The 17,516-nt window shown below is 46.7% G+C and overlaps 1 protein-coding gene across 10 annotated transcripts in view; it reads right to left on the bottom strand.

Annotated features, from left to right (window-relative positions):
* The window catches only part of SUGP2 (SURP and G-patch domain containing 2), a 33,581-nt gene that overhangs the window by 15,951 nt on the left and 114 nt on the right, over window positions 1–17,516 (bottom strand). For 3 of the 10 annotated variants that reach the window (XM_078079335.1, XM_078079337.1, XM_078079341.1), the window contains exons 1-4: window positions 16,265–16,406; window positions 15,708–15,839; window positions 10,095–11,699; window positions 6,744–6,864 (exon numbers count right to left, since the gene is read on the bottom strand). In XM_078079335.1, coding sequence (XP_077935461.1) covers window positions 6,744–6,864; window positions 10,095–11,699; window positions 15,708–15,828 — 1,847 coding nt within the window. In that variant the 5' untranslated portion in view covers window positions 15,829–15,839; window positions 16,265–16,406. Of the gene's footprint in view, window positions 1–6,743; window positions 6,865–10,094; window positions 11,700–15,707; window positions 15,840–16,264; window positions 16,409–17,179; window positions 17,354–17,516 lie in introns of those variants that run through there. The other 7 variants (XM_036093926.2, XM_078079354.1, XM_078079362.1 and 4 more) reach the window with 7 other exon arrangements.

Below are 17,516 nucleotides of genomic sequence, written 5' to 3'. Positions count from 1 at the left end.
AGAGGACAGCAAGCTACAGAAGAACACCAACACTGATGTGGACCACATGAATCTGCTTTGTGTACGTAGATCCATGTGCATTCGCTTTTCTCACAGAGTCGACGTCGCAAGAATATAAAGCTAACTTGATTAGCCCTGGGGAATGGACAGTAAGGGGCATGGAGGGAACTCACACACTCTTTACTCTGTTTTCCACTTCGTTAGCACCTTCTTTCAGCTCTATTAATCCTCCCCTTCTAGGGTCTGGACTTTTCTTGCCATTTCCTTCTGGCCTCATGTGGTGAATGCTTACATTCACTCCATATCTGACAAACGTGTCCTGCGTTGCACTTTCCTCTACGTATGGCTGCAGCCGCATCCAGTGTGCAGAGCGCCCCCTGCTACCTCCTTCTGAGGAGTTCCTAAAGTCAGTTCTCATTCCCCTTCACTCAAAAGTTACTTAGAAGCAAGTTTTATTTTGGCTGTTGTGCTGGTTTTGACTTTTATGCATCGTGGCAATCGTGTAATGTGGCCCATGTGGTTTTCCTTTCCTGGGATGTGCGGAGAGTCTCTCTGGGACCTCACACATAACAGGAGATCGTGAATGTTCAATTTCAGTTTGTGTTCAAGAAGAATGACTACTGTTTGGTGGGCAGGGCAGCATTTCAGGCGTCCTTCAGTCTGCCTGACGTTAAGAGGCCGCTTTCCTAGGTGCAGTTCCCGATCACCAGTGACAGGAGCCAGCTGGCTGCGTGAAGCAGGGTGCCGGCAGCACGGCGTACCGCGGGGGGCCCCTGGGGGGTAGCTCCGTGCGCAGCTCTCGATGCTGCCATCTGCGGTTAAGGTCCGGCTGGGTCTGAGGACACAGGCTGCACGCTGGCTCCGCTGCTGCCCCACGCACTCTGCCGGGCCAGCAGCAGCGTCCTGCACCCTAACGAGCAAGGGTTCCCACATAAAGGAACAGACGGTCTGGTTCTCCTGTGAAACGCAGCCCCAGCAAGGGTACCCCTCACCCAGGGCAGAAAGCGGGAGTCAGCACCCAGGTGACCCAGAGCCCCAGGATACAAACCCCTTTCCCCTGGAGCGTTCTGATGCCAACTGCAGTCTGAGGATGTCAGTCTCCCCAAGTTCTAATGGAACACAACATTGAGAGCACAGAACATTCCCAAGCCAGCCTGCTGGGTTCAAATCCCAGCATGGCCACTTACTAGCCATGAGATTTACTGAACTTTTCTGTGCCTCAGTTCCTCTATCTGTAAGAGGGATAGATAGTAATAAATTACTTCATCACGTTGTTGTGAGGCTTGAGTTACACACTTTCCATTGTAAGAAAAATGCTTTAAATACTGTGTGGCATTCACTAACTGCTCAACAAACATTAGCACATCATCTTTACCTGTTTATGCCCATTCACTGTGTTCTAAATATCCTCTTATTTGGATGACATCTACCCATTTCAGAGAATTATATTCAAGCCTCCTGCCATGATATAGATCGATCAATTCCTCTTATATTTCTAAGTGTTGTTTATTTACACAGCTCTAAGCTACGTAGTTCAGGCATCAAGATTCCCAACTATTCGGGTGCCTGGCTGGCTCAGTTGGCTAAGCGTATGACTCGGTTTTGGCTCAGGTCTTGATCTCAGGGTTGTGAGTTCGAGACCTGTGTTGGGCTCCATGATGACTGTGCCTGGTCAGTAGCCTACTTTGCCCCCTTTTATGCTTTTCTCTGTTTTGTCTGAAATGACTTTTATATACCTCTTTTTTTTTTTTTTTTTGATAGCCTTTGCTTGGTATGTCATTTTCCATTTTTTCCCCCACTCTGTTTTATTTATCTCTGAGAGGAAGCAATAGTTGGTACTTTTAAACCCAACTCCCTGGTAAAGGTGGCACCATTGTACTCGTTTCCTATTTGCCCTCCTTTTTTATTTTTTTTCCCTTTCTTGCTTTTCATTGGGATGAATACATTTTCTTTTTGGCTTCACCCTCTATAGTAGTGTGGAAGTTATAAATCCCACTTCTATGTCTTTACTGGCTAATCAGATTAATATACATTTAAACTATTATTTTCTGTGTTCAGAACTAGTCACTAGCTATATCCTCACACTTTTTTTTTTGTCAGAGAGAGAGAGAGGGAGAGGGAGAGAGAGCACAAGCAGGGGGAGTGGCAGGCAGAGGGAGAAGCAGGCTCCCTGCTGAGCAAGGAGCCTGAAGCGGAATTTGATCCCAGGACCCTGGGATCATGACCTGAGCCAAAGGCAGATGCTTTAACTGACTGAGCCACGCAGGCGTCCCTATATCCTCACTTTTAACAGGACAAGAACCTTAGTATCCATCTCTTTCCCGCTACTTACCACCTTACATTATCTAGATTATCTGGGGTTTTAGGGTCCATGTCCGCCCCCCCACCCCAGCATCAATTAATTAGATCTTGTATTTGCTTTGAGGCCCTTGGACAATCCTGCTGGGGCCAGCCAAGAGAGATTCAAGCCCACATGCTTTTTCCTCAGTCTGTAAACATGTGGACATGGTGGCTGTCCCTGTAGGGCATAGTCCAGCAAGGGTCAGGACCATCCCACTCTGAAGGGACAACTTAGAAGATGGGAAAAACAAAGTGACATATTCTTTCACTTCTACATCTTACATCCTTGGGACCATTCTATGGGCCTGCTGCTTTGCAATCTCTCTCATAGAGAATGGAGGAAGCTTTGCGAACGGGTGCTCCTGACAAGGAAGCAAAGCTGCAGTGGGTGTCTGCACTACTATTTTTATTTTAGGGCACCAGAAGGTGCAGGCCGCCTCAGTGAGTGGCAGTGGCCAGTTCTGTCCACAAGGCCCAGCTGTGAACAAACCAGTGTTTGCTCCTCCTTGTAGGGAGGTAGAAATCGCAAATCTCTGCTGTTCCTTGAAGGGCTGAGATAACGCAAAGCCTTCTTACGTGTTTCCTAAGGTCTGAACTTTTACTAACTAATAAAAAGAACCTAACACAGCACTGGAGCCTAGCAAGAAGGTGGTTTTCTGATGAGTGACTGAGAGGAGAGAGAGCTAAATCCTCACATATCTTCATAGGATTTCAACAGTGATGGCTAAAACTGATAGATCAAAGAAGAGCAACACAGGCTTATCATCAAGAGATAATTTAGAAGTTTAAAATACCAAAAGAGACTGACTGCGAGTAGAACTGGCATGGGAACTGGTCAAAGCGGAAACATTTTGCGTTTCTTAATTCAACTGATTTTTATAAACTACATACACGGACTCCTTTAAGAATTCTAATGTACACACCAAAGCCCTAACCTTACTAGTTTCTTATCATTCTTTCTTGGCACCACATCTTTTCCTCTGATAGTCTCTGGTAATTCCTTCTGAAGGAGTTTTCCAGGAGTCAAGTCTGAGTCCAGCTCCCTAATCTCTTCTTCATCTGGGTCTATTCTAGCCAACCACTGGGATTTTTATTTCAACAATCAGACTTCATTTCCAAGATCTTTTTTTTTTTTTTAATAAATGTTTTATTTATTTATTCATGAAAGTCAGAGAGGCAGAGGCAGAGGGAGAAGCAGGCTCCCCGCCTAGCAGGGAGCCCGATGCGGGACTCGATCCCAGGACCCTGGGATCATGACCTGAGCCGAAGGCAGACGCTTAACCATCTGAGCCACCCAGGCGCCCAATTTCCAAGATCTTTAACAGGTTCTTTTCCAAAAACAAAAAGCTCCTGTTTCATGGATACAATATACTATTATCCACAGAAGACTGTTAACCACACACATATATTTTTACACTAACTTTTTTTCTTATGGTAACTCAGTCTTCTCAGGTGTCAGCTCTATTTGTTGAGTTTGGTGACTTTCCTTCATGATGTTCATTTTTCTCAAATATTTGATTTCTAATTCAATGCTTATTTCTGATTTTGTACCCCACCTCCCATATGTACAACTCTGGTTATGGTTTTGTCTGTTACCACTGGCCATCAGTGATCATGAGCCCAGCTGGTCATGATGCAGAGGCACATGTCCCTCTTCTCGGGGTCCCCTTTCCCTCCAGCCCAATCACCTGGAAATTGCCCGAGCCTTTCAAGTCTGGAGAGTACTTTACCCAAGAGGGTTTGGTCTCTGCTTTCACCTGTCAATCTGAGGCTATCTAGCTTCCTTCCTTCAGCACGCACACAGATTGAGAGCAAGAACCTGGATGAGAATCTCAACTCTATCTCACTAGCTTTGCACTCTTTAGGTAAGAGGCCTCTTTGAGCCTCAAGTCTCCTATCTGTAAAATAAGGATGACAACATACCTGCCTCACAAGGTTTATGAGGATTCAGTCAGCTAGTGCTTAAATCAGAAAAGGGCCGAGAATAGTACCAAGTGCAGAGAAAGCAAAAAGTGTTTGATAATAAAGTTTTCAATAAATTATGATGGAACAATTTGCTTATTGGGCTGTTTTTTTTTTTTTCACTTTTAAGTTATATGCCCACCTCATTCTAAATATGAAAATAATACAAATGAGTCTGAGAATTCTGTAAAAATAAAACCATATAAGCTCCAACCCTTCCCCCTGGTAAATCATGCTGGTTAAGACCAAAACTCTAGTACTGTTACGTAGCAATTTATGCCTTTCAAGCATTTTTAGTAATTACAACAGCAAGAATTCTGAGTCCAGTATGGGTGTGATATTGATCACACAAGACCTGAATAGACACTTAAAAAAAAGGAACTACAACTAGACGTACAATGAGGAAACATATAATCTTTGTTAATTAACAAAGGAATACGAGGTAAAACATCACACCATGAAATTATCTTTAAGTCAAAACACAGGTTAGGGCATGGCATGCTTACAGAGTGGCAGCAGGTGTCAACTGGGACAGATAACCCACAGAAAGTAACCTGATGATAAAGAACGATGGCTTCCACCAGGGGCAACTCCTGCCCCCAGTGGCCAGCTTCTGGGATGGAGGATTCTACTGGCATCCAGTGTAAGGGGGAAGGCAAAGGATGCTAATAAATATCCTGCAAAGTGCAGGACAGTCCCCACCAGAGGATTATCCAGTCTCAAAGGTCAATCATGCTGCAGCTGAGAAAAAGCGACAGAGATCAAAGGCCTGTAAAGTTAATTTTCTCCTTAACCCAGCAATTTCACTCCCAGATACTACCCTAACAAACTGCCAGAAATGTAGACAGAAATAAACAGAAAACATTGTTCATCATAATGGTATTTACGGTAGGGAAAAACTGGAAAGAATCTAAGAACTCATCAATGGGCAATGGTTGAGTATGCTAGGGTACCTGTGTACAAAGGAAGAGCACGTACCCACTGCTAAAGGGACAGTGATGTTAGGTTTGAAACCTAGGACACACTGAGAGGGAGAAGTGGTGGAGCTCTGAGTGACAGTATCTTTACCTTATTACTTTTTTCTATTTTTACAATGGACATATGCCACTTTTATGATTTAAAAAAAAGGCAGGGGCACCTGGGTGGCTCAGCTGGTTGAGCATCTAACTCTTGATTTTGGCTCAGGTCATGATCTCGGGGTCCTGGGATCAAGCCCTGCATCGGGCTCTGTGCTCAGTGCGGAGTCTGCTGGAAATTGTCTCCCTCTCCCTCTGTTCCTCCCCTGCTCACATGCTCTCTCTCTCTCAAATAAATAATAAAATCTTTAAAAATAAATAAAGAAATAAATCTTTAAAAAAAGTTAAAGTATGAACATTTTCCACTTGCAGCAATCTAGAGATAATCCTAAACACACAAGAAAATAGGCTGCATTAAGCCATTTGCTGAAGCAGTTTGAAACAGTATACAATCAAAATCATTCTGAAAGTCTAACCAGAGAGGGATGGCTAACTAAACTCTGGCCACCTCCTCTATGGACTAATAAACGCAGCTGTCTGAAAATATTTATGAAAAATAAAGAATACGAGCATTTTCCGGTGTTATCTAAAATGAGCAGAGGGACGCCTGGGTGGCTCAGTTGGTTAAGCGACTGCCTTCGGCTCAGGTCATGATCCTGGAGTTCCGGGATCGAGTCCCGCATCGGGCTCCCTGCTCGGCAGGGAGTCTGCTTCTCCCTCTGACCCTCCCCCCTCTCATGCTCTCTCTCTATCTCATTCTCTCTCAAATAAATAAATAAAATCTTAAAATAAAATAAAATAAAATAAAATAAAATGAGCAGAAAAAATAAATACATAAACCCCAAAAGAGCAGGATATATTATATCATAGTAAAATCACAGCTATATTAAACAAAAACCCAAATAGCCCTCAGTGGGCAGAGAGACTGGAAGCAAACAGGCAAAACTGGCAGTAGATGTCGGTGGGCATACGAGGGGCTTCACCCTTGTTCTCAACTTCCTCTAATAAACAAGTATTGCATTTATGCTGAAAACCTTAATTTTAAAAACTTGCTCCATTCGTGTGAAGAGGCAGTAAGGCAAAAGGAGAAGAGAGTTGAACAAACAGTAGCAGTAAGTCACAAACAACTGCTGTGACCCATCCCTTATCTTCATGTGCTTTCTGCATGCACCTCTCACCTCATCCTTAAGCCAGCACAGAGGCACGAGGGGCTCCTGGATCGGACAAGAGAAGGCCACATGGCAGGGTGGCAGCAGGGCTGGGAATTGAATGTCAGTGAACCCAACCCTCTCTCATGCTGTTCCCACTGGCTAACACCACTCCTCAAAATTAATACCTCACCCTCTGTGTTGGACACCATCAAGACACAAATTTTGCCGTGTGTTCTATGGGAGGGATTCGGAGGGCCAACATTTAAAGACCTACCAGTAAGCAGGGTCCTCCTTGAGAAGAGCTCTCTCTTTGGGAGATAGGCTGCCTCCAACAACACGAGTGACCAGCTGGTCGATTGTGTCCACCACCTTGTGATCTGCTCGCTGGGGGACTGCTGGAACACACAAGAGGGCTTTTCTGAGAAACACACTGGACCACATGGGGCCTGGGATGACCAGGATGGAGTCAGAGGCTTAGGATGGAACCTAAGCAGGCACCAGTGACCAAAATCCTCATTCAAGAGAAATCAGCATTGAAAAGAGGAGAGCAGCATGGTATTCTAAAAACCAATACCCAAAATATCATCCCAAAAGACAGAACAGCATAACCACTAGAAGAGAAAGTCACAAGCTTATAGTGACTGTACAGAACAATATATGCATATATTCTACAGAAGGAAATGATATGTAGCAATTCTATTCTGCTTGTCAGGTATTGCTTAACTGGAATGTTCATATTAAGTGAAAAACATATAAAGATATAAAATGTAACTCAGTAGGGCGCCTGGGTGGCTCAGTCGTTAAGCGTCTGCCTTTAGCTCAGGTCATGATCCCAGGATCCTGGGATCAAGCCCCGCATCGGGCTCCCTGCTCCGTGGAAGCCTGCTTCTCCCTCTCCCACTCCCCCTGCTTGTGTTCCCTCTCTCGCTGTGTCTCTCTGTCAAATAAAGAAATAAAATCTTTAAAAAAAAAAAAAAGGAACTCGGTATAAAATACATAAAAAAAAATCTAGATTATGATTCCCAATATGAAGGAGCGAAGAAAAGATACACAAATACGGACACGTGGAGAAAAAAAGAAGGAAATATGTCAGAATGTTAATAGATATTATCTATGGGTAGATTTACCAGAGACTTCATTTTCTTTGTGCTTTATCTATAAAAAATAAATATGCATGTGTTTTATAATCAGAAAACATATAGATTTGCAAAGAAAAATTCCCTAATCAAAAAAGTCAGTGGCCCTAGGATAGGTGTTCACAGAAAATATTTGCTGAATACATGAAAAGAAAAACATTTCTTAAAGTGTAAATTTCCTTCAATATGAAGTGTGTGTTTTTTGTTTTTGTTTTTAAGTAGGGTCCAGGCCCAGTGTGGAGCCCAACAGGGGGCTTGAACTCAGGACCCTGAGATCAAGACCTGGGCTGAGATCAAAAGTCGGATGTTTGACTGAGCCACCCAGGTGCGCCCCTCCTTAATGAGTTTCAATTTACAACGCCACTGGCAACACAGAAGAGCAGCTGGCCCTCAATTAATAAGACTGTTTAGTTTTCTGATATTTGCTAGTTTTAATTGCACAGAATGGTCTGTTTATTTAGTCACTCGATAAAAACCACTCCTGAACTGGAGAGGTTTTCCAGTTTGTTCTGTGGAGTAACTGCACGTCCAGTCCTTGCTTATGTCTCAGTTGCAGCTTTAAACTTATTTTAAACCTCAGTGTGAGCTCTTTACACCGGCTAAATGGATTCTTCAATTGTCATGCTATTGCAATTATTTCCCCTTTGAAATTCCTTTCCTTTTTTTTTTTTTTTTTGTTATCGGCTCTCATCCTACAGAATTGCTGGTTTTACACAATCCTACCAAAGAATAAAAGGTTCAGAGTTGGAAGCTTTGAAAAACAACGTAATTTGTGGATCACTGCAACCATCTCTCGAGAAGGTAACCATAAGCAAGCGTCCCAGCTTTGGCCCCACAATCCTCTTCCCCTGACCACATTCTATAGAGGGGAACTAAAAAATAAAAAATAACAATAGCAGTAACCAAAACATTCAACTGAAGATGTCATCTCCGCATTTCTGACAGTAATGCGAGCACTGGCAGGGCATACCCCATGAGACACGGGCGCTGGTGCCATCTACCTGCTGTCCAGACAGCCCAGGCTTGCAGACATCAATTACAAGGGAACCCAGCTCTGCTCAGCCTCAGAGGCCTCTAGTAAAAGGCAGCACAGTCCCACATGAAGGGAAGGGTGAGGTAATTTACGTTAGGTCAGTATCATGATGCAGCAAATGCTGCTGAAACACAGAAAAAGGCCTTTGATGATCCTATAAAAGAATAGACTGTAGTGTTTTCAGCACAGCAATACTGGTGCTATGGGTGCACCCGCATAGCAACAAAACCAGAAAAGAGTGGTAGGCAACTTTAGGTTATGGGTGTTTTTTTCCTCCTTCAAACAAAGTGCTTCAGTATCATCATGACCCTGACTTTCCACTCCACTATGAGGGGTGTGGGGAGGAGGGGTCCTGCTTCAGCCCTGAGCCCACTTCTGGAAGGCTCCCTCTCCAGGAGTGGCTGTGGCTGCCCATCCATGGTGGGACCTACCCAGTGCCTGATGTAATCAGGGCTGCATAAGGGTGTAGAGGAGTAAAGAGATTCAGGGACAAACAAGGCTTTCCCACTTGGCTGGGGCAATGGAAGCTGAAACCTGCCTTGTGGGGAAAGGGACTTCCTCCTGAGGTGAAGGGGGGGAAAGTGCTTCATCGTGGGTCACATGGGCACCACATATGCTCATGACCTCTGGGATGTCTGGGCTAGGAGAGCATCCAACCTGGGTGCTAAGAGGGAGAGAGGACACCAAACAGCCAAATGTTTATAATACCTCTGTTGTTGTTTTTTTTTCTTAGTATTACCTCTTTCTTGGCCTTTCTGGAACCTCCCCAAAGCTGACTCCTTAACTGCAGGTTACCAGATGTACCTAATTGATCTATCGACTTTCAGCCGTTCTAGAAAAGTGAGTGGGTAGAAAGGTGCTTCTACTACCTGGGCTGACGTGGCTGATCTCTGCTGGTCCCTCAACACAGCTCAAACACGGCCTCCCCAACTCCCCTGGGCTAGGGTCTCTTCCATCCCCCTAATCCTGGCACAGGAGGAGCTGGGTTTTGAGACTTCTGTCGCTTAGGAGCCTGGGGACTCCCCAGAGACAGTGCCCAGTGTTTACTTTCCCCTCTACTAATACCTTAGGGTGGGGGGAGGGAGATGCTATAACAAGGGCTTCTTAACCTTGGCTGCAGGATGGTACAAACCCCCCAGAAAGCACAGGCAGAATTGTGTACAAATATGTGTGCATTTTTCCTGGCAAGGGCCACAGCTTTTGATCAGATTCCCAAAGGAATCTGTGACCCAGAAATGTCTAAGGACTTCTGTGGTAGACAGAAGATTCCTAATATACGCTTTCACAATGTATAGCAGACATGCACCCTGGCCAATATGAGTTTTCTACTAAAACTCTGTTTCCAGTTGGCTAAAAAACTTCTGTGCAAAAATCTCAAAGAAAATAAGAGACATTACAAGAAAACATGAAAAACAAACTAATCACAATAAATAGGAACTTTCAGTGCTTTCCTTACCATCACTCAGACCACTCGGAGCCTTGGCCTGAATTTCCGGTTTGGTCGGAGGAACCATTTTCTCCTCCTCTTGGGTTGGCTCAGGTTCAGCTTTCTTGACCTGGAGCGGACACCCACTGCTGACCAGCCAGGCCTTCAGGTGATCGATGTATTCTCTCCCAAACAGAGTAGAGTCTTCGAAATTTGGAAACGCGGCAGGAGAAGGAGCTATATCTTGGAGGCCCACGGCTTCTAAGATTTTCTCTTGCCGGAAAGAAGACGCCAAGGAGAAAGTCTGTCCCAAAAGGGCTAAAGATTTCCGGCAGAGAGAATTGGTGGTCTCCAGGGCAATAGCCAAGTCCAGGGGGTTACTGAGGGTCTTCATCTTGACACTCAGCTCATAGGCATTGCATGCCATGAGCAGGGGTGTTACACTCTTCAGGAGCCGGTCTTGAAGCCTCATTATGTACTTGTCAAAGGGCTTTATGATTTCAAAAAAGCAATTTTTGGTCTTCACAGCACCTTTGTCTAAAAGCATGTTTAAAAACTCGTTATCAACTCTGGGTGTTTTCAAAGCAGAGTGCTTTAAAAATTTGATAGTAAAAAAGCAAAAATCTCTGTGCTCTGGTTTTAAGGAGCATTTGAACGAAGCGAGCATTTTAGCACAGGTTTCGGTTTCGAGTTCAAAGAGAGTCTGGAAAAGCTGGGAAAATTTAACATCATCTTTTATGGTATGGAATCCTGCCCATTTGATTATTTCTATCCCAAATCTTGAAAAAACGTCAGACTTATCTATGAGGTCAAAGCTCATCTTTCTTCTGGGGAGCCGAATATCCTTCAAATTGAGCCCCAAAGGGATCTGAGTGGGAAACTGGATATCTTCTGTCCCTGGGTTTGTCCCCAGGGTTACATCAGGACTTGAGGTGGTTTTCTGGATTTGGTTGGTGCCCTGAGTTTTGGGAGTAATACGATTTACAGTGGGTACTTTCTTTGTGCTCACACTTCTTAGTGTGACAAGTTTCCCGACTCCCCCTTTAGTTGGGAGCAGGCCCTGAGTCTCTCCCTTCCCTAAAAGGGCCCCTTCCTGGTCAACGATGTTTAGACCTCGGCCTCTGCCCTGGACTTGGGCACTGCCCCTGAGCACAGAGTCTGCCTCCCCTGGACGGTCCACGTCGTAATCCCGACTCTCTTTCTCCAAACACTCTTTCTCAATCAGCCTGGAGGAACCAAAGTCCCCCAGTAGTGCAGAAGGACCAAAATTATACTCCTGTGACCAAGGGGATTCTTGAGAAACGGAGTGGGCAAAGTCTTGTTCCCAAGAGCCACGGAGTGCAAATTTCCAGTCCTGAGATCGGAAATGTCCCAATTTCCGGTGGCCAAAAACCTGGTCTCGGGAATCAGGGTGGGAAAATTCCAAATCCCGGCCACACTCTTTGCGAAAGTAGTTGTCTTCACTTACAGAAGGATTGCTTGATCTGAAGGAAGGTCCTGGAAATACATCACCTCTCAGGCTTTCTCTTCCAGTGTCTCGAGGGTGGGCTACAGATCCAGCCAGAGTATATCTGCTGTCACTAGGAATGTCATCATACATATCTGCTCTGGCTCTTGGGACTGTCCTTAGAAGATCTGAAATAGATGATCCAAAGAGGAACAAAAAGGTAACTTAGACCAGAGGTTGCAAAAAGGCAGTCCACACACCACCAGCCAGCAGGGGTCCTTTATTTGCCAGAATGCATTTAAAAAATTTGTGTTTGTTTCTAACATTTAAAATGTGTGTGTCTTTACTTAAAAATCTGGATTTACAAATTCTAAAAACAGAATACCTACAAGCACCAGGCCTGCATGTGCCTGGATGACAGTGCACAGAGGCTGGGCAGTGGTGCTCCTCATTCACTCGGCCTTCTTGTCCTGGCTCTGCAGGCATCTGTTTTATAAGCCCTCTTTTTGACTCAGGAAAGGGTGTCTGGTCCCCAAATACCCTGGGCTTCTTTACTACAACTGGAACACTTGTACATTTCTACTTCTAGCACACAGTAGACAGTTTCTCTGGAGGCTGCCTGCCCTCCCTCCCTCGGAGGAGAAAGTGTTAGGTCACAGGGCCACGGAGGCAGGAGCCACGTCAGACACTACACCCACCACAGCCAACCACAGCCGAGCAGCTGACCCAAAGGTGGCAGCCAGGCTCCCTGCAAAGGTCCACTGGGCCAACCAATCCTCTGAAAAAACAGACTAAAACAGGTAAGAGAACACAGAAGCTAAACAAGCCGCAGCAAGAGAGGCCACAATGAAAATTGAACAGTATGTGTAGAAATGAGAAAATAGAAATGAGAAAAATAGGAACCTGAATTTGCATTTGCTTATTCACACACAAAGAAACTCTGTAAGAAACCAGGAACATGGGAACAGCAGGCCTCAGGGAGACTTTGCAGAGTAGCTTTCTAACTTTCTAGCTTATGAATCAAAATATTACCTAGTCAAGACGTCAAATAAAAGAAAAGGGAGAGAGATGCCAGGGAGTAGTATGGGCGAAGAGACCACAAGAAGCTAAAGCTTTATATAAACCCAAATTTATTTGTTCAACAAGTACTTGCTGAGCAACTACTGTGTGTGGGCACTGCTCTAGGCAATGGAGTTTTTTTTTTTTTTTTTAATATTTTATTTATTTATCTGACAGAGAGAGACACAGCAAGAGAGGGAACACAAGCAGGGGGGTGGGAGAGGGAGAAGCAGGGTTCCTGCCGAGCAGGGAGCCTGATGCGGGGCTCGATCCCAGGACCCTGGGACCATGACCTGAGCTGAAGGCAGCCGCTTAACTGACTGAGCCACCCGGGTGCCCCGGCAATGGAGTTATATAGCAGGGAAAGGAGACAACAAAATCCCTACTCCCCTGGATTTATCAGTTGAGGGAGCCAAACAATAAACAAAAATCCATCACATGTACAAAAGTGCCAATAAGAAATATCAAGCAGGCCAGAACATGAAGAGGGAGAGCCGTTTTCAGACAGGCCGGCCAAGGAAAGCTGCTCTGACAACAGTGTATTTGTGCAGACAGGCCTGGTGTCGGGGGCCAGACTGCGCAGTTACGGGGGAAGCTTTCCAGGCAGAGGGAGCATCAGGACAAAGCCCTGAGGTAAGACTAGCAGGGAACAAGTGTAGCCAGAATGGAAGAGAGTAACGGCGGCAAAGTGGTAAGAAGGTGGCTCCTAAACTCTACTGCACACTGGAGTCCTTGGGGATCCCCAGGCATTCTGATTTAATTAATTGGGATGGGGTGTGGCCTGGGCATTAGGGTTTTTAAAAGGGTCCCCAGGGGGTTGTCTAGGTGGCTCAGTCGGCTGAGTGTCAGACTCTTGATTTTGGTTCACGATCTTAGGTTCATGAGACTGAACTCCACGTCGGGCTCCACGCTCATTGTGGAGTCTGCTTGTCCCTCCCCTTCCCCCTCTGACCCTCCCCATGCACATGAGCGTGCTCTCTAGCTTGCGCGCGCGCTCGCTCTCTCATAAATAATAAATAAATAAATAAATAAATAAATAAAATCTTAAAGGGTCCCCAGATGATTCTAACAAGCAGCAAAGTTAAGGAACCACTATGCTAGAGGATGTGAACAGAATGGGGGTAACAGATCAAGTCAGGCCCTCAATGGGACTCTATAGTTTACTCTGAACAAGATGGAAAGCCATGAAGGGGTTCAGAGCAAAGGGGCGACTTCACAGGCTATTGCAGGGAATTGACCACCAGGTACAAGAGTGGATATGGATGTTCCAGCAAAAAGTCCACTGGGATAATCCAGGTATTGATGGCTATTGCTGGCACGGTTAGGGCAGTAGCATTAGGAAGAGTGGTGGATGGAGTCTGCACAACGGGATTTTCAGATGCCTTATAAAGCAATACAGACTAGAACAGACACAGTGAAAGGCCAATCAATGGACCTAGCTCTGTGACAAAGTGGTGGTTCCGGAACCATCTAGCATCCTGCTGGTTTCCTAGTACAGCTCCCACCCCCCATCTTTCTTGAGGAGACTACGATACATATTGACGTTTGAGTCTCTAGATAAAAATAAACCAAGATTTAAATCTCCAGATATATATGTGTGTGCGTATATATATATATACGCACAAACACATACACATAAACGTGTGTGTACACATATATCAATACGTAAGTATTTAGGATTACATAAACGTATCATAGAAGAACTGAAGGATTCACAAAACACCACAGATATGGTTACCTCTGAGGGGTAAGAAAGCACCTAAAGACTTTTACATTATACTCCTAACTACTGTGTTTTGTTTTGTTTTGTTTTGTTTTGTTTTTATTTATTTGCCAGACAGAGTGCACGTGTGTGCGCACAAGCAGGGGGAGCAGCAGAAGGAGAAGCAGGCTCGCCACTGAGCAGAGCCTGATGTGGGATCCCAGGACCCTGGGATCATGAACTGAGCTGAATGAAGGCAGATGCTTAACTGACTGAGCCACTCAGGTGCCCCATACTCCTAACTACTTCTTAATTCTTCTAATCCCTTATAATGGGAAGGTTTTTGTGTAAAAATACTCAAGCATTTTTAAAAATTCAGAATCTGAAGACAGCTTCTAGGCTTTGGTTTCTCCACATCCAAAGTACACAAGTTATCCCTGCCCCAAGCACTTAGACTCACTCAGTCAACACTGAGGAAGTTTCCTCAGTGGAAACTGGCTCAGGGGCTGGTGCAGGGAGCAGCACAGGCCCAAAGGAGGCCTGGAGGAGGCTGGCCCACCTCAAAAAAGGGAGTGCTCAGGGGCCTGGAAGAGCAATCAAATCAACCTCAAAGCCTGCAGGAGCTTCCTGGAGGAAGGCATCTGCAAGCTGGGTCTTAGTGCCCGAGAGACTTAACCAGGCTAGGCTGGGCTGGGCTGGGGAGGGATTCAAAGCACAAACAGGCAGCACAGTGTCACTGAAACATGAGCCCCAAAGGCAGGACATGAAGGCTGGGAGCCTTATGTGGCACGGTGAGGGACCTCCCTGTCATCCTGCAAACAATGTGTGCACCATTTTTGATTCTGCTGGCGTGACATTTCAAAACTTTCCAAGGGGAATGTTTTCAGGCAAGGCCTACACTTGGCAACCTCCCATGCCCTCGTCTTGTACACATCACTATTAATTATTACCAGGTTGCTCCTGCACTTGTCTGAGGATATAACCCCGAAATGGGGAGCCTCAAGAGTCCAAGTAGGGCCTTGACCCAGCAAGGGTGGCATTAATAGATCTGTCAGGGAGGCCTATTTGAGGGGAATGGAGCCAGAAGCTGAGAGACCGTTCAGGAGATTACTGCCATAATCCAGGCGAGAACTAGTAAGAGCTCAAATCTGGGCAGGGGTGGTGGGGATGGAGCCAGGAGATTGATTCAAGAACCCTTCTTTAGGTGGGGGAGGATGCCTGGGGCAGAGAAGCTTCAGATAATTACAATATCCCCTTCTGCATAATGATTTGACAGGTAGACCTGGAGATAACTTTCTCTCTCCTTAACAAATAAGGAAGGTAGGATCCGAGGAGTTGAATAGTTTGCCCAAGGCATTGATATCCTCCAGCCCTTACTCTAAAAGAATGCCCAATAGCTACCCTCCCCCCAAAGAAACCAAGCGCTTTAATTCACCTTGAGCTTTAAACTGAAGAGCTTCACCTACGGCCTCACCACTGGGGTCCATGTGATATCGGTTAGCTTTTTCTTGCAATACAGCATCAAAAGTCTCCTGTGCAATTCGCCTAGCTGCCATGTTTCTCTGACCTGTAGTGAGAGGGGGAAAAAAAGACACTAAGAACGACAACTAACGCTCACACAGCCTGCTCAATTTCACCTAATCCTCAAAGTGATGAGACAGTAATCTATAATTCAACATGGTGCTTCAGAGGGAGGCCGGATTATTTTAAGGGGGCTTCTGCCCTCACGGAGCTCACAGGTGTGTTGGTTAGAAGGAGCACAGCAAGCACTGTGACCTTAGACAATCCATATTGCTTCTCTGAGCCCATTTCCTCAGAATCCCTATCTGTTGGGGTTTACTGGAGAACTGCAATGAAGCAACACACACAACTGAATGTAACAGCGTGGAGGGGAGGAGCATGACCCTCGCAAATGGTGGTTAGGAGAGATGCGATCTTTCCCATTTCTATTTTCCTATTTCACAGACTCGCAAAGAGGCTCTGAGAACTGACCTGCCCTCTGAGAACAGCCTCTCAACAAGTGAGCGTTGGAATCCCTGGCCAGTGACAGAGCTCGCTCTGTACCAGGTCCTCTTGTAGGAAAGGGACTCTCACAATCTCGTTTACTTCTTCTAACAACCCAGTGAAAAGCGGGTCCTGTTATGAATGACATTATACAGAAGAAGAGAAAGACTCAGGCTAAGTGACCCACCCAAGGTCAGAGAGCCCAGACCGGAACCTGGAAAACAGGGCACTGGTAGTGGGGACAAAGCCCTGAAGACTGACTAGAAAACGACTGAAAGCAACGCTGAGGAACCCAGTGGCTGCGTCCTTAACCAAAATATCCCTTCCATCTTGAAACCTTCAACCTCAAGACCCAAACCTGCCCTTCCTTCGAGCCATTTCTTATAACCATCACCCCCTTTTCTCATTCTTAAGCCCTTTTCCTGGGGCGCCCCTTGTTCTCCGCTGTCGAAGGGCAGGGTCTCCCCGTCAGGCGGCTCCGGATCAAATCGAGTGACCTAACCTTTTTGCGCCTCCGTTTCCCCATCCATAGAACGGGCAGCTAATAGCGGGGGCTGCTGTGGGGATTGAACCAGGTAAAAAATGGTAAAGAGCCCAATACAGCGGTTGGCCGCAGTAATCCCCCTACGAACGGAGCCGCTCCGGGCTCGGGTGGAATGAATGAACGAATGAACCCTTTCGGGCGTGGCCCGCCTCCTACCCGCCTCCGAGAACGAAGACAAGGGGGCGTCGGGCCTGGGAGGCCGAAGACCGCCCCCCAGGCCGACCAGGCGGGGACGCGGCCGACGCACAGCCCGAGGGCCGAGCTCGCGGCGTCATCGCGGGGACCCGGGGCCCCCGGAGCGGAACCCGAGCTTCCCACCCGGGGCCCGCCCACAGACGATGCCCGGGCCCAGGCCTCACCCCGAACCCACCGCGCGCGGAGCCGCCCCCGCCGCCGCCTCAGGCTCCTCACCCGCCGCCGCCGCCGTCGCCGCCGCCGCCGCCGCCGCCGCCGCGCGAGGCGGGGCCATGCAAATGAGCCAACGGTCTCCGCAGCGCCGCGCCGCGCAGGCGCAAGCTGCTGCCGAGCCTTGGTGCGCAGGCGCAGGCGGCCGCCGCCAAGTCCTCTTGCGCAGGCGCGTTGCTCGCTTCTCAGGGCAGACGCTCCCGAGGCGAAAGGTTAATTTATTGAGGGCGGCGGAAACGGGGAGCGGCCGGAAAAAGGCGGCAAAGACGCCGCCTCTGCACACCTGTTGGC

This window comes from Halichoerus grypus, chromosome 1, assembly GCF_964656455.1.
Source record: "Halichoerus grypus chromosome 1, mHalGry1.hap1.1, whole genome shotgun sequence".
Taxonomy (NCBI): Eukaryota; Metazoa; Chordata; class Mammalia; order Carnivora; family Phocidae; genus Halichoerus; species Halichoerus grypus.
The sequence above is the reverse complement of the archived record's forward strand: the minus strand, read 5'-3'. Positions and strand labels throughout refer to the sequence as shown.